Source organism: Anthonomus grandis, chromosome 3 (genome assembly GCF_022605725.1).
Source record: "Anthonomus grandis grandis chromosome 3, icAntGran1.3, whole genome shotgun sequence".
NCBI lineage: Eukaryota > Metazoa > Arthropoda > Insecta > Coleoptera > Curculionidae > Anthonomus > Anthonomus grandis.
Genome location: NC_065548.1, coordinates 3,080,088 through 3,103,916, shown reverse-complemented (window position 1 = coordinate 3,103,916; position 23,829 = coordinate 3,080,088). Strand labels below are relative to the sequence as shown.

Genomic DNA, 23,829 nt, shown 5'->3' with positions numbered 1-23,829 from the left:
CCGTCCGATCCGTTAAGTTATATCAACGGTGGACACAACATTTGTAGTTGGACCTCAGAAACTTTTTGATTTAGAGATAATTTAGTCAAACACAGTCCAAACATGATGTTTGGCAACGCATATTTCAACATCAAAATTTGTAATTATTCCCAAACATTTTTGGGCATAATTTAGAAACCACACTCGGAATATTTTCATATTTTTTTCACCTTATTATATAAAAGTTTCTGAGGACGAATTTGAGTGTAAGCACGCTGTTCTGAACTAAGGAAATCAAAGCTGGTTTTGTTGAGACAGTTTTTGTGCTAATTTTTTTAACTGCACTTTTCCTTTAACTGCAATTATTTACAAGAAATAATTAAACCAAAAGACACCCAAAGAGTTCAATTCAAAAAGGGGCGTTTCTTACTCAACAATTTAATATACGAACCTCAATACATTTTTAGGTTAGAGGCATAATTTGGTCAACCAAAGTCTAAGAGTCACTAAATTTGATGCTTTGAAATGCATGCTACAACATCACTTGAAATTATTTAATTAATAAAATGTTCCAGGAATTAGATCTCAACTTCTAATTAATTAAAACCAGATTAAAATGATTTTGTTTAATTACAAAAAAAATCATGTATGTTAATAGACAATATTAATAAATATACAATCAAATTAAAATGAACACAATTAAGGCACTGTTACATAAGGCACCAACTGTTACACAATATATATAATACTTTTAATAAAAAACACAAATAAAATGCAACGTTTTAACGAATCCTAGAAATTTTCTTGGCTTTATCCACACACGGCGGCGGAACTGGAGGCTTGTTGGTCAAATAACGATTATACAATCTGAAAACGTTATTATATAAATACACACAAAACTTGACACTATAAAGTTTATTAATAAAAAAAATAATTAAAATACCTTCGCATTATAACAAGTTATATACAGGGGGTTTCAAATTTGACCCTCAACATGGGGATCTCGGAATCTATTGGAGATGCTTAAATTGGGGCAAAGTTGAGGATTATTAAGCTTAACAATATGTCGTTTAAAAATTGTTTATTAAATTGACAAGAAAATTCAGTGTCAATAAATGTTACAAATAATAAATAAAAGATAGACAGAGATACTTGTAATGCAATACCACAATAGTGCACAGGATTACCCCCTCATGATTTCGAAGCACCCGTAAATATTTCAAAAGAGACTAAATTAACCTATTTATTCAAAAACAAACCAAGGAATGATGTTATTTTATAAATACCTGCCCAAACATTTAGGCTAAATCGCACTTGTGCCCGTATTTTTTTTATTATTTTTCATGTTAACGGAATAATTTTTCATAATTTATTAGCAATAAACGTAATTGTTTTTCCAGACAATCAACGTTTTTCTTTTGACTTTTTGTTTTGTTCGTTTTTAATTCTTTCCAGGATTATTTTTTATGTTTTCTAAGCTTTATTTATAATGATGACATCAAATTTATTTTAGAAAATTACGTTAAATGCCTGGAAGATAGAAAATTACGCAAAATTCCTCGAAAACATAAAAAAATTATTAAAAACTTTGGAAGGCATAGAAATTTCAATCAAATGTCTAAAATAAAATAGAAAAATAATTCAGTTTTTCGGAAAACCTACGGAATTACGTTAAAAGTTATAAAAAATCACTCACACGTAACTGAACAGTAAAAAACTGATTCGAAAATCCTGGAATAACATAAGACTTTATTTTGAATGCCTGGAATAATTAAAAAATTACTTCTTAAACCTGAAAAACTTGTCAATTTCTCAAATTAAAAACGCCAATAATTTACCTTAAAAACCTGAAATTAAATAAAGAATTATTTCAAACGCCTGGAAGACGTGCAAAGTGACTCCGAAATCATGGAATAAAAGGAAGCCTTATTCCAAAATGGTTGAAAAGTTGAAAAATTAAAAAAATATTTCAAAAATTTAAAACTAAAAAAAATACAAAACCATAAAAAGATAAAATTTAAAGAAAAATTATTTCAAATACTCGGGAGGTATGGAAACAAATTTAATGTCCAAGGATAACCGGTGTGTTATTTCAAATGCCTAGAATAATATGAGAAAAATTTATTTCAAACATTTAATAAATTCGGACTTCAAAAATTGAAAAGAAAAACTTATAAGATCAATTTTTTGAAATAATAATAATTTCCCAATATTGTCGGGGATTATTTCGGCTTAAAATGCGTTTACTATTCCTATTAAAAACGCCATAGTTCGTAAATGTACTTTCATCAGTATACAGATAATCAGTATACAGTGTTTGAGCTAAATTAATTTTAAATAGCTTAAATTCACTTTCTCTAAGTTGTTGCTTGTATGTGTGGGAAACTTACCGTGTAGAGTTCATACTTATCTACAAAATATTTTTTATGTAGTGCAAAAATCGCTCATCTATACCTAATAAGGTAAGTTTTCTTTAGTTTCTTCATCCACTCACACATTTTTATATATACTTTTAAGCTTATTAAAAGAATTGCTTCAACTATTAGTAAAATACCTCTCACTTTGTACTATAATACTAACAAAACATACAAATATTTGCTTTATTGTCAATACAAACATAGAAGTTGTAGACAAAGCCAAAAGACTGTACATTAAAGGAATAAAAACTGATTTAAAATAGAGAGAAACTGATTTAAAATAAAATGAAATTATATAAAACTTTGAAAAATACTTAAACGCTAATCATTAAAAAATTCACCTAAACTATAGTACGCTTTACTAGCAAGAAATATTTTCGTCCTTGTACGTAGGCTTTTTTCAGTCTTAAGTTGTCTTATTTCTAGTGGAAGTTTATTAAACAGCTTTCTACCTCCATGTATGATAGAGCTACGGACAAGTTCAAAATGAGGAATGGGTAGCCTCAACAAATAATTTTGTCGCGTATTATAGTGGCTTCCTAAGTGGAATTCCTGTTTATATTTTAAAAACTAAGCAAACTGTTTCCAAAATAAAAATACAAGACAGGATTAAAATATTATGACTTACAAAAAGCGGGCGACATGAGTCACGAGGCTTGGCCCTACATAGATATCTAATGGCCCTTTTCTGGAGTACAAACACTGAACTAAAAAGTGAATTTGAACATGAACCCCAAAAGTAAATTCCATATCGAAGGTGCGACTCGATAATCGCGAAGTATGCAGATCTGGCGATGGAGAAATTAAGATTGGTGGCAATAACCCTTAGGGTGTAGCAGCCTGATGAGACTTTTCTACATACATTCACAATATGATCTTCAAATTTAAGGAACTTGTCTATGGAAAGACCCAAAAACTTACTGAACGGTGGCATGGTGATGGCTTCATTATTTAAACATATGTCATTTGTATTACATTTAAAATTAAGGATATTTGTTTTGGAAACATTAAATGTCAAGAAATTTGCATCACACCAGTCTTTTATTTTTTTAACAAATCTGCACGTATATTGGCCTCCATTTGAGAAACATCAGAGTCGTGCCAGAGGATGGTGGTATCATCGGCAAACAATGTAAATTTGCCAGTTACCTGCAGTTGTGGCAGATCGTTCACATAAATGAGAAAAGGGAAAGGACCAAGTACTGATCCTTGCGGAACACCCACATTTATATTAAGTTCCTTAGAGATATCACCATTAAATTTTACAGCCTGGACACGATTTGATAAGTAGGAACGAAACCACTCAAGGGCAGTTCCTCTGAAACCATAGCCAAATGCCTTGGACAAGTCACAGAATGCCGCTGCTGCAACTTCACCAACATTCAGTCGGTTGTACAGGTGCTCTAGAAAGCTAAAGATAGCATCATTTGTGCTCACAGACTCACGAAAGCCGAACTGCTGAAGACTCAATAGGCCAAACCTATTTAAAAATGAAACCATCCTCACCTTAACGAGCCGTTCCACTATCTTGGCTAAAGTAGGCAATAACGCTATAGGCCTAAAGTTAGAAGGACAGTCGCGATCGCCACCCTTGTAAAGAGGAACAATCATTGCTCTTTTTAAGCACTCTGGGAAAACTCCAGACATAAATGAAAAGTTAATTGACTCGGCCAAGACTTGCAAAGCAACAAGAGGTAAAGCAGAAATATATATTTTAAGAGAGACCCCATCCCAACCTGATGAACTTTTATTCTTAATATTAACCATTAACTGTTTAAGCTCTTCTACACTTGTGGGGGCAAAAAAAGAAAGATTCGGCTACTACCACATTGCTGAGATAGCTTCTGGGATCTATTTTTTGTGAGAAATTGGCTGCAAGGTTACTAGCAATATCACAGTAGAAGGAATTGAGGACATTGGAATCTAAGGTATTTGGAATAACCAAGACATTATTTTTGCCCCTTAGCTCATTTAAAATCTTCCAAGACTCTTTTGCTCTGTTGGAGGAATTATTTATCCTCCTTTGAAAGTAGGTCCACTTAGCCATTTTGATTGAGTTTCTGTAAAACTTGCGGTATCTGTTATAATAATTTTAAAATGTTACATTGTTCATAGCGTATTTCCTAATGTAAAAAAGGGAGCGCATATTTTTCCCAGATACTCGTAAACCCTTAGTATACCAAGGTTTTCTATTTCGTTTCTTAATATTGACAACAGGAAAAGCAGTGTTAAAATTGTTTAATACTATTTGATGAAAGCTATGCAGTGGGTTAACAGTAGTCAATACATTATTCCAACTTGACATATTGCAAAGCAAAAAGAATTTGCGGAAGTTAGCTCTAGTATAAAGTCTATCGCGTCCAAACTTATTCTCATTAGCTGCACTATTAAGCTTTACTAATTCCACTATTGCCTCATGGTCAGACAAACCGGCATTGATTGTTGTACACTGATTTTCGTGTTGGTTAAAATTCGTACAGAAGTAATCTATCAGTGAGGAAGAAAATGCTGAAATCCCGGTTCGCTGATCCACGTGCATCTTAAAATTAAATGAGTTTAACAGATTAAAAAGCATTCGATTTGATTCATTAGATTGGTCTAAAAAATTTACATTAAGATCGCCAGTCAGAATCCATTTAAAACATATATTAATTATGACAGTTTATCACAGGCAACTACGGAAAATGAAGTTTCTTCCAAAACTATAGGTTTTTACAAAAAATAGATATTATTTGTGATACATCGTTAAAAAGGTAATTTTGCACAAATTTTAAAATCCAATATAATATGCCCATAAGAAAAAAACTAAAAAGCCCATCATATAGCACGAAAAAAGTGATAATGCAAAATTTGTATTCTTTCAAATATCTTCAGATCTATTCGTAATTTTTAATTATCTTAAACGGCATATTGTTAAGCTCAAAAATCCCAACTTTACCCAATTTAACCATCTTCGTATCTTTTACTTCTCTCAGAGAAATCTACACTTATAAAACTTACATGCGATAAGTTTCGCTCCTCAAATACTCTTGTAAGTGACTGATGCCCAATTGAAGTTGATCTGCTATAGGCGGGACCCATTCGTTCCCCTCGAACCTAAAGGCGGCCTTATTCGAGGACATATCCAGGTTTCCCAGTTCCGGAGGAAGGATTGTTAAGCGATTGCCTGTAAATTGAGTTTATAATAAAGAATTTACGATTTTTCAATGGGTCAGGCACCTTGGACGTGGAGCTCTCGAAGCCTGGTAAGCTCACCAAGTTCTCGAGGGAGCTCCACCAGATCGTTTTCCCTAAGACCCAACTAAAAATTGAAAAAATACTATCATATAATCATTGATGAGGATATATGTATTAAAGTCTATATATTTTTATATCAACTTACCACTTCCAAGTTTTTCAAATTTTTGACCTCAGGTGGAAGTTTCTCGAAGTCATTGTCTCCCAAATACAGTGCCCTTAATGTTTCTTTAAAAGAGGAAAAAAACCACACAGTAATAAAAATTTCTTACTATATGTCTAGTCGGATTTACCCATCATAAAGAAGTTACCGGGCAACACGTCCTCCTTCAAATTATTATAAGTCAAATCCAGAATTTCCAAGACTGGAAATGCTCCAAAGCCCCTGGGCAAACTGTCCAGCCTGTTAATGGACAGGTTTAATATCCTCAATTTGGGCATGGATGACAGAGATAAGGGCAGCTCTTCGATATGGTTATTGGCCAGGTTTAGTATTTCCAGGTTGGTGAGGTTGGCTAATCCTGGGGGAACAGCTAGAAAGGCTCTTTTTAAAATTTGTTATTATAGATTATGTTAGTTGATAACTTACATTTTATTCGGTTGTGGCTTAAGGTCAGTCTGGTAATGTAGGTCATATTAACTGCAGAAAAAAACGAATAGTATGTGAAATAAAAGGAAAATACAGAAATGGTTATAAGTACTTTATTTCTAGAGATAAACTTTGCACGTGATTCACGATTATCTATATAGGGTCTACCAATAAGAATGATATAAGTTTAAATTGCTGAAAAATAAAAACGAATTGGTTGATTTCTATGATTGATGTTTCATGTTGTAGTTTATTATGTAACATTATGTTTTGAACAAAATATCATTAAGATGTCCACCTCGGCTACGGCGGCAGACGTTTAGACGATGAACCCAATTTTCAATCACTTTTTCTAACAAGTTGGGCTGAATTTTGCGAATAACCCTAGTTATGTTAACTTTCAACTCATTGATGGTTTGAGGATTGTTAGACTACACCTTCGACTTTACATATCCCCAAAGAAAAAAGATCACAGGACCTTGGTGGCCAGTTGATATTGCCATGTCGCGAAATTATTCGATCTTCAAAACGCTCTCTCTTAATAAATTAATTGTGGCTCGAGCGGAGTGTGATGTTGCTCCGTCCTGTTGAAACCAATTCTGTTCGAAGTCTCCACCATCAATTGCAGGCCAAAGAAAGTTTGTTATCATGTCACGGTAGCGCTCTCTATTGACTGTCACAGTATGCCCCCTGCATCCTCAAAAAAGTATGGACCGATAATTCCACCGACATGCAAACCACACCACGCAGTCACTTTTAACGGGTGTAATGGCACCTGTACTAATTTCTGGGGATTGTTCTGACACCAGAAGCGGCAATTTTGCGTATTGACAACGCCACTAAGACAAAAATGGGCTTCATCTGAAACGATGATTTGTTTCCCAAAATCGAAATTTTGTTCCAACTGCAACAGGGCTCAGTCGGTAAACGTTCTTCGCAAACCATGGTCAGCAGGCTTCAATTCTTGAGTTAGAACCATGTTATATGAATGTAGGCCTAAGTCTTTCTTCAAAATGCGCCATAGAGACATTGGTGAAATGTCTAATTGCTGAGAACGGCGCAAAACAGACACATTGTTATTCGCGTCAACACTTTCTCTTGCAGCGGCGATATTTTCAGCGGTCCTTGCACTTCTTTGTCGCGTTGGTGGCTTATTATCCAGAAGAGTGTACTCCCGTTCAAACATATTAATTGTGCGCCTTATTGCAAGCTCAGAAGGCCGTCCACGATGGCCAAAATCTTCTCTAAGAGCACGATAACAGATAACCTAACCGATTGCGCATTTTCGTAATACCTTTTCACGATAGCTATACGTTGCTCTTGACTTAAACGATTCATGATGAAATGTCAAAGTATATGGTAATGGCGGCGGGATGCCATTTTGATATTTCGCAAAATGAGCTAGGATTATTTTCAGGGAAATCAATTTGGATGTTCTTTTGCCTTGTTAAAAAATCTTTGCATTTCTAAAAGTTCTAGGTTATTTAGGTTGGCGTGGTTTTGTATAAAATTACATGGTACTTGTTATATGATTGTTTGAACGGTGTCATAATGGTTATCATAATGTGTTTTGCAAATAACGGCTCAGCATTATTTTACCTAATGCACCTATAAATCAAAGGACAACAACACAAAGTCTCAGTCTCAAAAAAACCTTCTTGAGGTATACTTTTTCGTTTTACTTTAAGGTCTTTTTGTAATTCTATTTGGTTTTGTTTACATTATTTTTAGGTCTGATGATGCTCTTAGGAGCGAAACACGTGTCACCACTCTAACAATAAAATAATTTTTTGAGACGGAGACTTTCAATTTAATGCACCTATCATGTTCACTAAATCTGATCATAAAACTACGCTTTGTTCGACCCACATAAATAAGTTAATTTTTTAAAAGTTATTTTTTGGTCCTTAATTTTTAATAGTGTAACCACTGTACATCCAATGTTATTCTTGGCCATTAAATGTCTATGCCTTAACCACTGCGTATTTAATTAGCACGGTGTGCGACGGGTTGCCTACCCAACCGAACCCAAATATAAACATTACTCATCCGGTTTCCACTCGAGAGTCTGACTACACAACAACATCAAAACAAGCTACCAAAAAAGGTAAAAACCAGCTTTTTTATAGGAATGAAAGACAACTTACGGAGTCCGGGCATCTCCTCGAAGGTCGCCACGCCCTTATCGTACAAATCCAACTCGGGATTTTGGATTTCCCGGGCCTCCTCCAGCACTTTTTTCGCCTTCGACATTTTCGCGTTGTGGGGCAAACAGGAAACTGAAGGCGCGACGGTGTCCATTGTCGGAGCGTAGGGGCGCAGGCGCCCGCGCACCCACCCGATTCCAAAGTTTTTTAAGAGACAAAAATTCAAAAAGCGCGAATGGCGCGCGCGCTCGAGGTTGACCCGTCCGCGAACTGGTTTGAAATGAGCGGGTTTTTCGTTATTTTTCTCCACGGAGGATATGCTTACAAGACGGGATTACCGCGATTGGTTGGGATTTTTTTTTGTTTTTCTTTTTTGAATGTTTGGACCAGTGCCAGGTTTTCTTTTCGCTTAATAAATGAGAAATTCAAAACGTATTCAGGGGATCTAAAGATCTTCATAACGCGGTAGATCGATTCACTACCTAATATTGGCATAAATATGACAGTTCCAAATGTGAAAATTGCCGGTGAGCAAGCAAAGACTGTATAAGAAAATTTAGGCGTGGCTTAAACACATATTGGCAAACAAAAATTAACGGTATGAAGGTTGAATATGGCGGGGCAGAATAGTCCGACACCCAAGATGGATCGATTGATTCTGATTGGCTGATTTTTGACGTACATCAAATTTTACAATAATGACGTTAATGACATTTGTATTGTCAGACAGTTTTCAAAACCATGGGCGCGTTTTTAAATTCAGCAGGATTTTTTGATGGATTCCATCATATGGTTGACAGATTGACAGCTGCTTGACTGATGACGTAAAACAGCTGATTTGTGACGGAAGATCAATCGATGGAAAAAGTAACGCTTTTTTGTATTGTTATTTTGTTTTCCTGTTTTGATTTGATTTTTTAGTTGATTTCCAAGTTTACTTTTTCTCCTTAGATTTCCTCTCTGTTGTTATGTTTTAATAGGACTTCACGTAACGTGCCAGGGTGCGAAAAAATATTTTCCCCTATGCCCTTGCATCCTTCACTTCGTAAAAAAAATCTTAAATTGAATGAATGCAGTTAAAAGTTAATTATCTTGTTTGTTTTGGTCAAATCAAAAAATGTTAAAAAAATGTCAAAGTCAAAATTTCCATCACACCATTCCACCAAAACAAAAATACAATGGACCAGTGATTGCCATCAGCCAATCATTGATGGACCCATCATATAGTAAAGAAACGTTATGTGATGGAAAGCAGATAATTTAGAAATGAAAATAGCAAATTTTGTTTAAGCGGTGGATCGACTGCTGAATTTAAAAACGCGCCCCATTAAAAAGTATCACCGGTAACCACTAATTGACATGTATGACATTTGAAATGTCATTTAACGTATTTCCCTACCGGCACCCTCCGCTATCTACGGACGATAGACATAAACATAGTGAAACGCATGCGCATTAATGTTGTTCACATTATTCTCAAATATATAAAAATACAAGTTTATTTAGTCTCCTTTTGTCGGAAACAGTAAAAAGAAATTTGTTTTTTTTTTATTTTGCATAATAATGACCACGACCAACCCAAATCTAAATTCCAGTGTCTTGACAAAATTCAAGAGAAGTAGGATCAGATTTAATGATTAAAATATCCGATGAGATCCTAGCAAATCATCCCTATATTGATCCAGCAAAATAAAACATCATACATAATAATTGGGGTCTGGTTCTAGAGCTGCAAAATCGTCAATCATATTGTAACTTTAGGTACTTTCCAATTTTTAAATAAGGCTACCTAATTAAATTATTGTAGACCAAATATTAATAAAATGTCTATAGTTTGCTTAGTATCAAATAAAAATGAGGTTAGAAAACGTAAGGAGTAAAAATCACAAAAAAAACGAATTTCTTGGAAATAAAGTTTTTTGCTACCGTTAGGTTAGCGGTAAACGTGTCACCTATTTCGAAAACACTTTTTGGGGAGCTGTCAAACAGCGGCTAAGATAACGTTTATGGCTATGTTAGCGTCAAAACATATGCATCTTCGAAAACTGTCTAATAAGTTTGGAATATACTCGATGGTCACGTTATTGCTTAAAACCTGTATGCCATCACGTAATCTGTCTATCGTTGTTATATCTGTCACGTCAATTATTATGTCAGTTGTCATGTCATTGTCATCATTAAACATAAAAAGTATTGTTCCTTCCCCGAGAATACATGGGTGCTGGTACAATTCTGCAATAATTTGACGACTGTTTTTTTATGGAACGTAATAGCTACCAAAAAAGGTAACTGCTAATAAATAAATAGCGACCATAACCAAATTAACCGCTGCCTGGTGGCCGCCATTTTTATAATGGTTGTGACCTTTTGATGTTGGTCGCTCTGAAAATTGTCAGTGCTGCCAACAAATGATATATTAAATAAAGGTAATGAAGTTGACGATTGACATGTGAGGAGCAGACTTGCAAAATGCGGTTTGTCCAAAATTGTAAATTTTCAGGAAACATCAAAAACTGGTACGAATCGGTCTTACTTACCGAGTTAGGGCTTTTACCAAAAAATTAGGAAAATTTAGGATAAGTAAATACTAGAATGGCAGACTAGAAGAAGCAAAAGAAACGTTGGTATTTTAGAAAAACATATGGACAAAATGCTATTTGCATGTCTATAGTGGACAAAATGCCTTTTGATTGTCATTTGGAAAAACTTTTTGGGTAAAATTACCACCAAAAAATGAAGAACCATTTTCTTTAAGCAGTATTTTTATTTTTTAACAAACTCAAATGAAATTAACATCTTCCGTATCGTTACAGTCAGAGTCCTCACTTTCTTCAACATTGGTTTCAACCTCACACTGGCCTCCTAAAATTGGAACTAACCATTCCAATTCTGGATCCTGATTCCAATTTAATCCAGATAATGATGCCAATAATTTTTTAAATTATCAACTTTTTTTCCCTTTATTTTATGACCCAAACCTAATTCCTGTAATTCTATTTGATCGAATCTTGCTCGTGGTTTTAGGAGTGATTGAAACTTTTTTGTCTCAACTGAATTGCGATATAGTAACTCAGTTTTCAGCAAAATATTATGGGTGGAACTTTTTTGCTTTAACAAAAGTCTTCGACAAGAATGAATGCCGGTCACTTTTTTCAGATACAGCAAAAGTTTTTTTATGTCAAGTAAATGCCAGGCAGTTCTAAGTTTTTGTACAACACCCACTTTGGTGTAGATATCCCAATATTGATCTGGAGTTTTTATAATACTATGAGACCTTAACCTTTTTTCAATGCATCCAGAGATACGATCGGCAGGGAGATAAGAGTGACCTCTAATTGGAAATATAATTTCTATGTCCCTAATCTGCTCACATGAAAATGTTTAAAGCCAAAACATTAAAGCATGCACAACATGATTATTTTTATTTTGTCCTCCATACCCATCTGCAAAAAAAATTTTCGTCGAAGTAAGTTTGTCGGAAATGTAAGAGCGGAAGATACCTCAGTCGCCCCTCTACCTGCTTGGTGCTCCATCCACGTATAGAATACTGGGTCTTTACAATTAAGTTTGGTAATGCAAAAAAAGTATATTGACAGCTGTTGGGCGTAAAATGCCTCCTGGACTTTGGGTAATACCTGAACTTGTTGCAGATCAAAGCAATATGAAATGGTATTGGGATCTTCAACTTTCATTAATTTATGAAATTGTGATGCACGGAATTTATGCACTCCTTCAGTAGATAACTTTTGTTTTGTATAGCAATTTGAGACATACCAATTTTGGTTTGTGTTCTAACGCAGTAGCTTCTAAACAGACATCAGTAGTGAGACTCAGGACAGAATCCTATATTAAAGTATTTACTAAACACCCGGCTGAAATATTTGTAATTTACTTTCAGATTGTTTGGTGCCTTTTTGTTATACGTATAACTGCCAAAGTATAAAAATGTTGTATTCTGATGATACATAAATCCGTCGAGACTTTTTTCTTCCATAGTGGCTTTCCTTTCCTTGTAACTAACTAATAAAAGATCTTACAGCATTCAGTTTATCCACAAACTTAAAAATGCGTCTATCCCCTCTCCTTTTTTCTGTTAAAACTGTTTCCCCACTTTGCACTTTCCTGCAAATGGTATTCACCCTCCTCTGACCAACATTGTAAACAGCCATTATAAACTTCTGACAAACCTGCAATTTTTGTTGCTTAACGAAAACCTAAAAGAAATTTGGTGAAACATTCAAACTAAAAAAAAATTTAATTTTAATAGGTAAAAAAAAATTCAAATGCATGTTTTTTTTAAATAAAAATAAATGTATATAACAGCGTGGGGATTTGAGCACTTTTAGTTTAACTTATGCAATATTTTACTGCAAAAGAGTGAGGTATTCCATCAGCCTTGCGACACCTTTTTCGTTTAGGTATATCTAAAGTAATGTAACTGGCTAAAATTCCATCTTAAACGGTTTTATTGGATTTTCTATAAAAAACTTCCCGAAGTTTAATTACATCTTCTTGACTCACTTGCTGACATTTTAAATTTGAATTATTTTTATGGTTGCAAGCTATATCAAATTGCTCTAAATCGGGATCATGGTTTGAATACCTTAAAATAGTATAAAGTCATAACAAAAAGAAATAAGTATTAAAAAATAAATTCACACCTCACTTGTTTTTTTCTTTCCCTAGTTGTTAAATTGATTGTCGCTTTCGGCTACCCCGGTCACTATCACCAACAATGTGCTCACCATCTTACAGACTCCATTGTGATTTAAACTTCACGAAAAAGTTATGAAACAAACACAAAATACTTAAACCAAACTAAACTAAAACCACACCGACAGAAATTAGGTTATGAAACAAACATGTTTACATCTGGACCAAACGCGATTTGTTTATCTTGTGGACAAAATACTTTTTGTTTGTCTAAAGGTGATGGACTAAATGCATTTTGCATGTCTAGGGGATTTTTGCAATATATTTTAAATGGTACAAAATTCGATTTAAACGTCCAAAGTGATGTGAAATGATAGAAATTCGGTTAAATAATGTTGCGCCACCTTTAGTTCAAAATGTGAAAATTTGGACAAACTGCGTTTTGCAACTCTGCTCCTCATGTGATCTGTCATGGAGTTAATAAAAAGTCCTGACTCGTACACTTCATTTACTCATAAATAATGAAATCATATTGTATATTATAGGAGGTGTCTTAAATATATGTATATCCTTATAAAATATGACTTTGCAAGAGGATATTGTCCATTGTTCTGGTATTCTTTAGGTCGCGAAACTAGTTGCCAGTAAATAGAAATGTTGAAACATCTAGGATACAACTTTGATGATAAACGATAGAGTTTCAATTTATATTTATTAAGTACGTGGTTCCTTTCGGGTAGAAAACAAGCCAAACCTCAAGATTTTCTTCTAGTTTAAATTTGAAACTAATTTTATATTTTTTTGTAGTTTTTTTGTGATTTTCCGGTAGGTATCATTACTTTACAAGCGTGCAAACATCCAATTATCCTGCAACTAAACAGAGCAGAGGACAGGTACATATTTCAATTATGACATACCGAAGTGTTTTCTAATAATGAGGTGTGTTTTGGATGATCATTTTACAAAGGTATAATTACAATCATTTCTATTTTGAAATTATCGATGTCACAGTTTTCACAATTCAGTTCTAATTCTTAAACCTCCATTTTCCTTCGCTCAAAATGTCGGAAATTTAAATTTCCTTGCCTTCATCTACGGTGATATTCCTGTAAATATCCTTTATGCACTAGTTTGCGTATGAATGCTTCTAACTCTGAAAGTCCTGCATTCACAGGACTCGTTAATATATAAAATCATTCAGCAAAGTTCAATTTTACTTTGGGTAAAACTCTCATTGGATTCCCTTGAACAGTTTTTAAATTCTCATGAAAAATGTGTAAAACTTGTGCATGAGATATTGCGAAATTGTAATTAGAACCACAAAACACAAATATACAGAAATGCGTGTTGCCTAATGATCAGACAGAAATTCTGTTGACAGCGCCATTGTTGACAAGGACGTGGGGAGCGAACTTGGGTGGCGTGCGGCGGGAAATTTAAACCTGATCTATTAAGCGCGATATTTTAAGTTGAATTCATTGAAGAATTACAGAAGTTAATGCGTTCGCTGAAAAGTGATGAGAGATTAATTTAAACAGAATTAGATTATCCGTATTATAGAAATTCCTTATCATTGTCTTCAGGAATTAACACACTAAAATATTATTTGATATAAGGACTAATTTGGTCTTTTAAATATTTTATTTTAAGGTGAATTAAATTAAACAAATGTAACAATGTCAGCACGGTATTATACTTTTATGTATGAATATGAAATTGTAGCAGGTATAAAGTTTTTTTTTTGAGGAAAAATTACTTCTTTTTGTCCAAAAGTGTTAAAAACATTAAAAGTATTAAAACATAAGTATCACACCTAAATATTCCACATTCAAAGGAAACATTGGAAAGTAAGGAATGAATAGTGCGAGGTTTTTCTAAGTGCTTCTTTATTAACTGAATAAAGATGTTCTCTCTCAATATAAGCAAAATCAATGAATACATCTTGAGAGTTTGAGACACACTTTAGGACTGAGTTGTAAATAGGAAATTTTTTTTGCCTCAGGAGTCTTTGAGTAATTATGCTCACTTTACACTCACTCACACCCACTGACCGTCTGAGCAATTACTAATATTTTTGTCAACCAAGGTTCAAAAGGCATCAGATTTGATCTTTTCATTAATTTTTTGAGCATAACTTCTCGGCCTTTTAACATTTTTAAGAATCTTTTACACCAAGCAACAGCAATGTCTGATGATGAATTTGACGTTCGAAACGCTAACATCAGGATTCATTGTGTTATAATCACTTTGATTGACCTCTAATTGCATGCAATTTTTGCTTGCTAGTTTTACCCATCCCAAGTAGAATTCATAGTTTCCATTGTGAAAATGACGTATGGAGGCCAACAAAATATGAGCATGACTCAATTATGGATCAAACGTCAAATTTGAGGTTTATGGATCAATTCAAATATGGCGGATGTGCGTCATCTTGAACCAATAAATATTAACTGATGACATTTGGACGTGACCTATGAATAAATTGTCTAGAATCTTAATGTCCAAGTAAGGGATGGGCGCCATCTTTGACATCACTGACAAAATGTCGGGGTGCTTAATAATTTACCAGAAGGTAAATGTGACGTTTGAATTTCAAAATGGCGGATGCAGGGTGCAACACAATTTGGCCGCTTTTTAATGTTTTAAATGGCATGTTTGTAATAATATAATGGAATGCAAAAATGCATCTCAGCTCATAAGTAGAGTACTACTCAATGTATGCAAATTAATGCAATATAAGAGTGGCGTTCTCATTTGATCGATATAAGAGATATGGGGTTTTCCTTTAATAAACCTGACAGCCATTGAATCAATTTAGATTCGATTGATTGATATTTTCTTGGATACCTTATATGGGTTATTAATGGTTTAGTTGATTATAAATATATATTTTTTCTATAAATCACAATTTACCGGGAGGTTCTCAAAAGTTCCTTATAACGTCAGATTAAAAAAAAAAAACTAAATGCATTTTAAAGAGCTGTTTTTTGTAGCTTCCGGTTTTACGGGAAATAACATTTGAATTTTAAATGAGACCACTATATATTATTATAGCGACAAATCATATGCGTAATGTGTATATGATATTGTTGTCTTATATTTAAAGTCTCCTTGTCTAAAAACATACAATTAAAAATTATGTCAAGCTGCAAACTAATCAGAATGTCATTCAATCAGCAAAAACATCTTGGAATACTGCGTTGCCAAATCTATTTATTTTACTTAAAATAAAAATTTAAAAGTTCTTAAAAGAGTTTATACATATCCAATATTAAGCGTATGCAAGCATCATCATTACCTCACAAAATAACCTTCTTCAGTGGCATATGTATAATAAATATAAAGGCGCCGCAGTTCGACGCCTATATACATTCGTACATAGGCGTCCTCGTAGGCGTGCCATTAATATCTGATAGACGAAAAAAAATTCTCCTATTAACAAACGGACCCGTATGGCCTCGATAAATCCAATATAAAATAGTTTTTTTTTTCTTTAATTTAATAATTAATCTACGACCATCTGTTTTCATTCAAGCATCCGCCGTTGGTGTTTTCTTGTGAAACGACTTATGACATGCATAATATAATCATAGGCAGTAGCGCCATTGATAAAGTTATATAGTTGGGTCCTTCGGGTAACGTCACGCGCGTGGGCGGCTTCTTCAAAGGAGTTCTCGTCCAGTAGGCGACGTAGCACCGCGACGCCCTCGTGTTTTCCATACTGTTTATCATTAGTTGAAGAAAACAGTGGCGGATCCGGATTTTATTAGAATTATTATTAAAACACGGCTATATACAGTGTAAGAACTTCGGCATACATCCCATGATTGGCGGCTGGATAACCCAAATGCTAAATCATAGGAAAGTAGCAGCAAATCTCAACAGCACAACGGTTAAGGCTAAAGTGTGCAGGGGAACACCGCAAGGGGGCGTACTGTCACCGCTGCTGTGGAACCTTGTATCGGACAGCTTGCTGACACGACTGGAGAGGCAGCTTATCCTCGCTATAGGATATGCTGACGATATAGTCATCCTTACACGAGGGGGTAGTCAGACTCATGTATTCGAAAAAATGCAAAGAGCCCTGATTACTGTCGAGCACTGGTGTGAGGAAGAACAACTAAGGGTAAATCCCACAAAAACTACTCTGGTTAGCCCATTAGAAACATAAAATTTTATGGAGAAAATCTGCGACTTGAAGACGAGGTCAAATATCTAGGTATAACCCTGGATAAAAAACTCCGCTTCAAGAAGCATGTAATCCAGGCTACAAATAAAGCCACGAAAACTCTTATGTACTGTAAGAGAATGTTCGGTAGATCATGGGGACTGTCACCAAAAATGGTACATTGGATGTACACGACAATGGTTAGACCCATCATTACATACGCAGCACCTATATGGTGGCATGCGACAGAAAAGAGGACTGTAATACAGATACTCAACAAAACACAACGAATAGCATGTCTGGGCATAACAGGAGCGATGTCAACAACGCCGACTGCTGCCCTAGAGAACCTGATAGGATTAAGCCCGCTACACTTAGTGGTACGGGCTGAAGCTATATCGGGGGCGAAAAGACTGCTGTCAAATGGCGCAACAATCCTATCGAAAGATGGGCACAATGCCTTATTTGACAAGATACACGAACCTTGGGCGCCTGGCCCTAAGAACAGACAAAACCAAGGTCACATACCTAGACAAACCTTTTGTCATCAAAGAGAAAAGGGGACCACTGGACACAGAAGCGGACAGACTCAGGCAAAGAGTTTACTCAGTATGGCACACGGCAACCAAACGATCCAAGATCGGGGTAGCTGTGGGCATGGTGGAGGACGAACAACAAGGCAGACAACTCATGCTAAACCTGGGCCTGGAAACAACAAATTTACAGGCAAGCATAATAGGAATACAAACCTGTGTCCAACTGATGAGAGAAGGGCTGCCAAGAGGCAAAACCTTCGCAATTTTCACAGGAGACCAGGCTGCAACACTTGCACTATAACAGTTCGAGACTAAGTCAAGGACTGTGCAAAGCTGCTGGGAGGATCTCAGGAACCTCGCCGAAGCGCAAAATAGGCCAGAGATAATCCTAGCAGAGAATATGGCTGCAAGAAGGGCTATCCAACTTGCAACTCAGGGAGCCAGCAATAGCCTGGTAGGCCCTGAACCAACATGTTGTGTCAACGATAAGACCTGGAAGAGGGAAATCGGCAACTGGCTAACAAACCAGAACAAATCCTACTGGGAACAGCTGCCAAAGATGGAACAATCCAAACAACTTATAGGCAGCCCACCCTTCAAGAAGGGTGAGAACATACTGGGCCTCTCCAGATAACAACTGCGAAGGGTCGCGGGGCTATTTACAGGCCATGCGTCTAGCAGGAAACACCCGCATACGCTAGGGAAATCAGTTACCTCGCTATGTAGGGGATGCAATGAGGAGGACGAAACAACTCTTCACATACTGTGCTTTTGTGAAGCATTTAATCAAACCAGGGCAACATTCCTGGGGGAAGAGAAACCCTCACCAGAGGGTATAAGAAATCTACCACTGGGCACAATCCTGGACTTCCTTGAAGCTACAGAATTGAACCTGTGGGACTAAACATATGGGACACAATAGGACTGCTTCTTAGCAGACCGCAGTGTAGGGAGCCACAAGGCACCACCCAGCGGTGGAGTTTTAGTGGGTACAGGACGAAACAGACTCGACACTGCGTGCCACACTACTGGGGGCGGCGCCGCGTAACCAGTGTTTATAGAGAATTTTTCCACCGACCCGAAAAAAAAAAAAGAACTTTGGCAGCGTCGCATGAGGTTGCTGTCTGCACGCAATTTTTGTTTATGTGACAATCGTCGCCACTTGGCAAAGTTGCTTTTGCCAGACCTAATTAGCTCATTAAAACAATACATAAAGATTTTATGAAAATGTTGGAATGTCGGCGACAGTGTCACTAACGTATAAATATACCTGGACATAATATAATGCAAATGGCCGTTTTTATAGTGGTTGTGTCCTTTTCATGTTCGTCATTCTGAACATTTTCAGTGTTCATGCATTGGTGTTTTTACATCATTTTAATAATGATAATATTTATCCATGATATATACCTATTATTATACAGATATATATTCCAAAACGAGGTAGCGGTTATAATATACAGCGAATACAATTGAGGCTATGAGTGCAATATCGGACTAACCACAGAACACAAATATTCAAAATCAACCGTATTATAGAATATTATCCGTCAAGTTAAAATCTATTTATTGCACAGTGAACCAAACGACCTATTCCCTTTCGTTACGAGATGGCAGCACTAAACTAGTTATTGAACTTTATTATTAATAAAAGTTTAAAGAAGCAAAGTGGACTATCCTCAGTTAGTCCACTGTGCTGCTAAAAGTAAGAAGTTTATGTGCTAGAGACACCCTAAGAAAACACACTGAACTGGCAAAAAGTGGAAACGCAGCGGTCATCTGTTTTGATCTAATGAAGACTCTTCCTACACATGTACTTACCACAGGCAATTGTTACTATAAAAGGCAGTTATGGACTTACTGCTTTAATATACATGCTATGGGAAGCAATAATTCGTTCATGTTTGTATGGGATGAAAGTATTGCTTCGAAGGGGCCGCAAGCGGTGGGATTTTGTATTTTATATTACAATAAAACTTTATTACATCGAAAAGACTTATAATGTATTCTGACCAATGTGGTGGTCAGAATACATTAATCGTAATATAAAAATGTCATTGATATGTAACTATATTACTGCATCTCCATTATTTACCATGGAAGAAATAGATCATAAATTCCTTGTAAGTGGTCATTCCTATTTACCATCCGACCAAGATTTCGGAATCATAGAAAAAGAAAAGAAATTCCATCCACATATCTTTATACCTCAAGACTGGCATGCAGTCATAAGACATGCTAAAAAAAATCTTTTTACTATAATAGAAATGGATACTCGAATAATGAAGAGGTTTATTTTAACACAGTAAAATTAAGGATCTGCCCCTTTTATACCCAAATGGTAATGCCATTAATGAAGCTAAAATAAAGATCTCCTTGAGTTAATGGAATTCATCCCTTGTATATACCAAGATTTTTATAAAAATCTGAGGTCATCCGCTCAAGCAACTGGAGGTGGCCCAATTGAAGAAGAACAAACTTTACGTATTTAATAACTACCTACTTAATAAAAAAATAAAGTTTCTATATTTTTTTATTTATTCTCGTGGCAATACGAGTAATACAGGTTTTGACGTAATACTTATAATAGCTTAAGTTATAATAACCCATTAAAAAACCCAATCAATTTTAAATGCAGAGTGGACTAACCCACATAAAAAAATCGAATATTGGCCATATCCAAAAATTTAAAATAAATTCCGCAAATATAAGTAACACTCAAGAACATTCAATTAATCCGATCTACAAAAATGTCTTTTTAAAAGGGTTTTGCGCACTCTCATTTTCGTATTTTTTTAAACCTATTTTTTAGCACTTAATAATATTGGGGTTAGTCCGTTTTTGCACTCATAGCCTCAATTTACGATTTATCTATAATACCATTATTCGAATAGCGCGCCAATGTCACACAAGTCCGCAAGATAGCCATTATGTCAAAAAGCTTTTACATGTAAGAATGAACAGACTGGAGGGCGTTACGAGCGTGGAGCGCTTGAAGTAACCTCTATTGCGGTTTTGACGTTTACAGGGCAGGCCACGCTAACCTTACGTTTTGTCAACAGTCAAATAATGAATAATCGAATAATAGTGTAAACCGTATATGCAATTTCGATTCAGTGATTTCTGAGTGTGAATCTTCGGAGTATTCGTGCTATCTTGGTAAATCCTATTCCTCCTACTGGAGAAATGCCTCCAATGAAAAATCCGAGAATTCGGAACAGCCTGTTGAACAAGCCGAAGAATCAACGCCAGGAAAAAGATCGAAACAAGACGAGACAGATAAAGTAAAGTTTGAAGTTAGTATTGATTTTTTGACGAAGTATAAGAATGCCTAGAGATATTTCGACCTGGGTGATGAGTTTTTTATATTATAAATCCGAATCATAATGAGCTCAACGTCTAAAATTCATTTCTTGTTAACTTTCAGAAGGCGCAAAAGTTGCTAGAACGAGATAATGACGTGGAACGGTTTCGTCGAAGAACATTGAACGATGTAGAAAAATATGAACTTCTAGCAAATGTATGGACACCAGATGCGTTTTTTGTGTTTCCGGCATTCGTAAAAATCTCAAATTTCAGCTATCGTGGTTGCAAACATACCCTTGGCTGTTATATTCAGCAGTTGAAGATGCAACGTATTGTAAATCGTGTATAATATTTGCAACAGAGCAAGTTGTGAAAGGCAGCCATGAAAATTCAAAGGCGCTCATCAAAATTGGTTGGAAAAATTGGAGAAAGGCTTTAGACAGGTTTAAAGAACATGCGGCGACAAAGTATCACGATGACGCCAACACCGATGCGCGCAACTTCAAGCTTATTTATGAAAACAAGAAGAACCATGTCATTACTGACATATTACTGACATTTTTTGACTATCTAAGCTATAAGACACAGAATGAAATTATCGAGGCTGGACGAGAGATAATTACGAATGACGAGGTGTTTTGCAGTCACTGTCGATGAAACGACTTATATAAGTGGAATAGAACAATTTTCTATTGGAGTCCGGTATGTATGAAAAGTTGCAGGGAAACACGTCATATTGTCATATGAGAAGATTTTTTGTATTTTGTACCCGTAGAGGATGTGACAGGCGCAGGACTGGCTAATACACTGTTAACATCGTTGAAAAAACTTGGCATTGAGATTCAATACATGAAAGGGCAAGGGTGATTCGCATTTCAGTGTACTTCAATGTCATAAATAATTTTCAAAGGAGAAAATAATACAATACTGACGACGATCTTTGTTGTAGGTTATGATTGAGCACGAGCGATGAGTGGAGAGTTCAAAGGATGTGCAGCTATTGTTAAAAATTAAGGTTTAGATGCACCTTATTTTCATTGTGCAAACCACAATTTGTCACGCATGCGACATTGCACCGATTCGCAACTGCTTGGGACGGTCAAAAAAGCCGTCAGTTTCTTTCGAAATTGTAACAAGGCTGGAACAATTTTAAAGAAAACCATTCTTGAATCGAAGACTGGCTCCAAGCATACTCGTCTTCCGAAATTTTGCGAAACGCGTTGAATTGAACACCTCGCATCACTTAGCCTGTTCTACCATAGCGTAAGATTTATTGATTCCACTCTGGACGAAATGGACGAGCTGAAAGTAAAATCGGATGGTGTGCGGCCAAATGAGCTACTTGCTTCTATTCGAACGCCACAGTTTTACACAGTAGTAATTTTATTGGCAGTGCTCAAACCTATCTTTGGATTAACTAAAAGTTTGTGTCTCAATTTAAAAAAAGAAGATTGTGATCTAAGTAAATGCATTGAATACGCGAAGGATGTCCATGATGAAATAAAGGACATGCCTACAAAGACAGATGAAACATTCCGAGAAATTTTTGAATCAGCGACACAGATTGCTCAATCGATTGATACCGTGCTGACGGTTCCTCGACGAGCAGGACGTCAGAAAAATCGGGACAAATATGCTGGAAATGCTGAAGAGTACTATTGGCGATTAATCTACATTCCATTTTTGGATAAGTACTCTGAAGAGCTTGAAACAAGATTTTTAAAGCAACGAGATACAAACAAAATATTATCCCAGCAAAATGTGCAGAGATTGATAAGGTTGAATTGGACAAGACCATCTCTGTTTTTATTTTATTACAACTCATTTTATTTTTCAATGATCATCGAGTGACGACATTTTTATCTAGGTGATCATTGAATTATATTGTAGCTATTTATCTCACGTAGGCCTGAAGCTTGATTTAGAAGCTCAAGACGTCAACCTTTATGTCACGATACCCATAAATTATTTATCGAAAAAACTGATTTATATTGAAGATTTATGCATTGCAATAAAATTATGAAAAATATATCGAATTTTGTTGTACTTCGCAGTATCATACAAAACTATGATTTTAGTGTAATTTCAACTGTAGTCTGTAGTAGTTTTTGATTTTTAATATTTCTACAATTTTTTTTCACACATTCCACTGAACTATAGGTTAATGCAGAGATTGAACACAGAGAAATGAGTTACAGAAAATGCAACAGAATGAGTGAATGTCATTTTGTTTCTTAATCTGTTGAAATGACTGCTATTACATATATTCTTGATTATTATTCAGGCAGTTCAGCAGCCTCAAACAATAGCAAGTGTTCCATGAAGTGTCAGAATACATAGTACTTTTCTCTGGGTTACTATGGAGTATGGGGACTACTCATCTCTTACCTAATTATTTTCAGTGCACTTACATTGTACTCAGCAAAACAAAATGGTCATTCTTGAGGGGATAATCTTAGATTTTTTCGATGGACTCCCCCTGAAAATATTTTTTAGATCCGTCCCTGTCTGGATTGTCTGGAAATAGTGTTTTTTAGGTTTAATTGGTATACGAAATTTTATTTAATTATTAACCTCTACACCAAGGGTGAGCACAACTTGCAACTTGGCAACACTGGGTAATATCGCGGATCGGTGTGCTGACTGCACGGCTTCCTTGATGGATGTGTCATAAAATGACATCGCGGCGACGTTGCCACATTCAAATACAATTCCCGAGATCCTAATTTAAAGCAATTTTTAGAAGACTGTTGATGTACCATTGGTACGCCACTGTTAGTGGTGAGTGGTCACCTGT

At 35.5% G+C, this 23,829-nt stretch overlaps 1 protein-coding gene and 1 long non-coding RNA gene across 3 annotated transcripts in view; one reads left to right on the top strand and one right to left on the bottom strand.

Annotated features, from left to right (window-relative positions):
* Positions 1 to 590: 590 nt before the first annotated feature.
* The window catches only part of LOC126734109 (ras suppressor protein 1), a 53,950-nt gene continuing 30,711 nt past the window's right edge, over positions 591 to 23,829 (bottom strand). The window contains exons 1-7 of one of the 2 annotated variants that reach the window (XM_050437637.1): positions 8,370 to 8,659; positions 6,223 to 6,273; positions 5,927 to 6,166; positions 5,779 to 5,861; positions 5,616 to 5,697; positions 5,397 to 5,562; positions 591 to 846 (exon numbers count right to left, since the gene is read on the bottom strand). In XM_050437637.1, the coding sequence (XP_050293594.1) occupies positions 762 to 846; positions 5,397 to 5,562; positions 5,616 to 5,697; positions 5,779 to 5,861; positions 5,927 to 6,166; positions 6,223 to 6,273; positions 8,370 to 8,523 (861 nt within the window). In that variant the 5' untranslated portion in view covers positions 8,524 to 8,659 and the 3' untranslated portion in view covers positions 591 to 761. Of the gene's footprint in view, positions 847 to 5,396; positions 5,563 to 5,615; positions 5,698 to 5,778; positions 5,862 to 5,926; positions 6,167 to 6,222; positions 6,274 to 8,369; positions 8,660 to 23,829 lie in introns of those variants that run through there. The other variant, XM_050437638.1, reaches the window with a different exon arrangement.
* On the top strand, positions 20,783 to 23,022 carry LOC126734111 (uncharacterized). Its single transcript, XR_007659977.1, has 3 exons — positions 20,783 to 21,022; positions 21,154 to 21,734; positions 21,808 to 23,022. It is a non-coding gene; the product is annotated as an uncharacterized LOC126734111 (long non-coding RNA).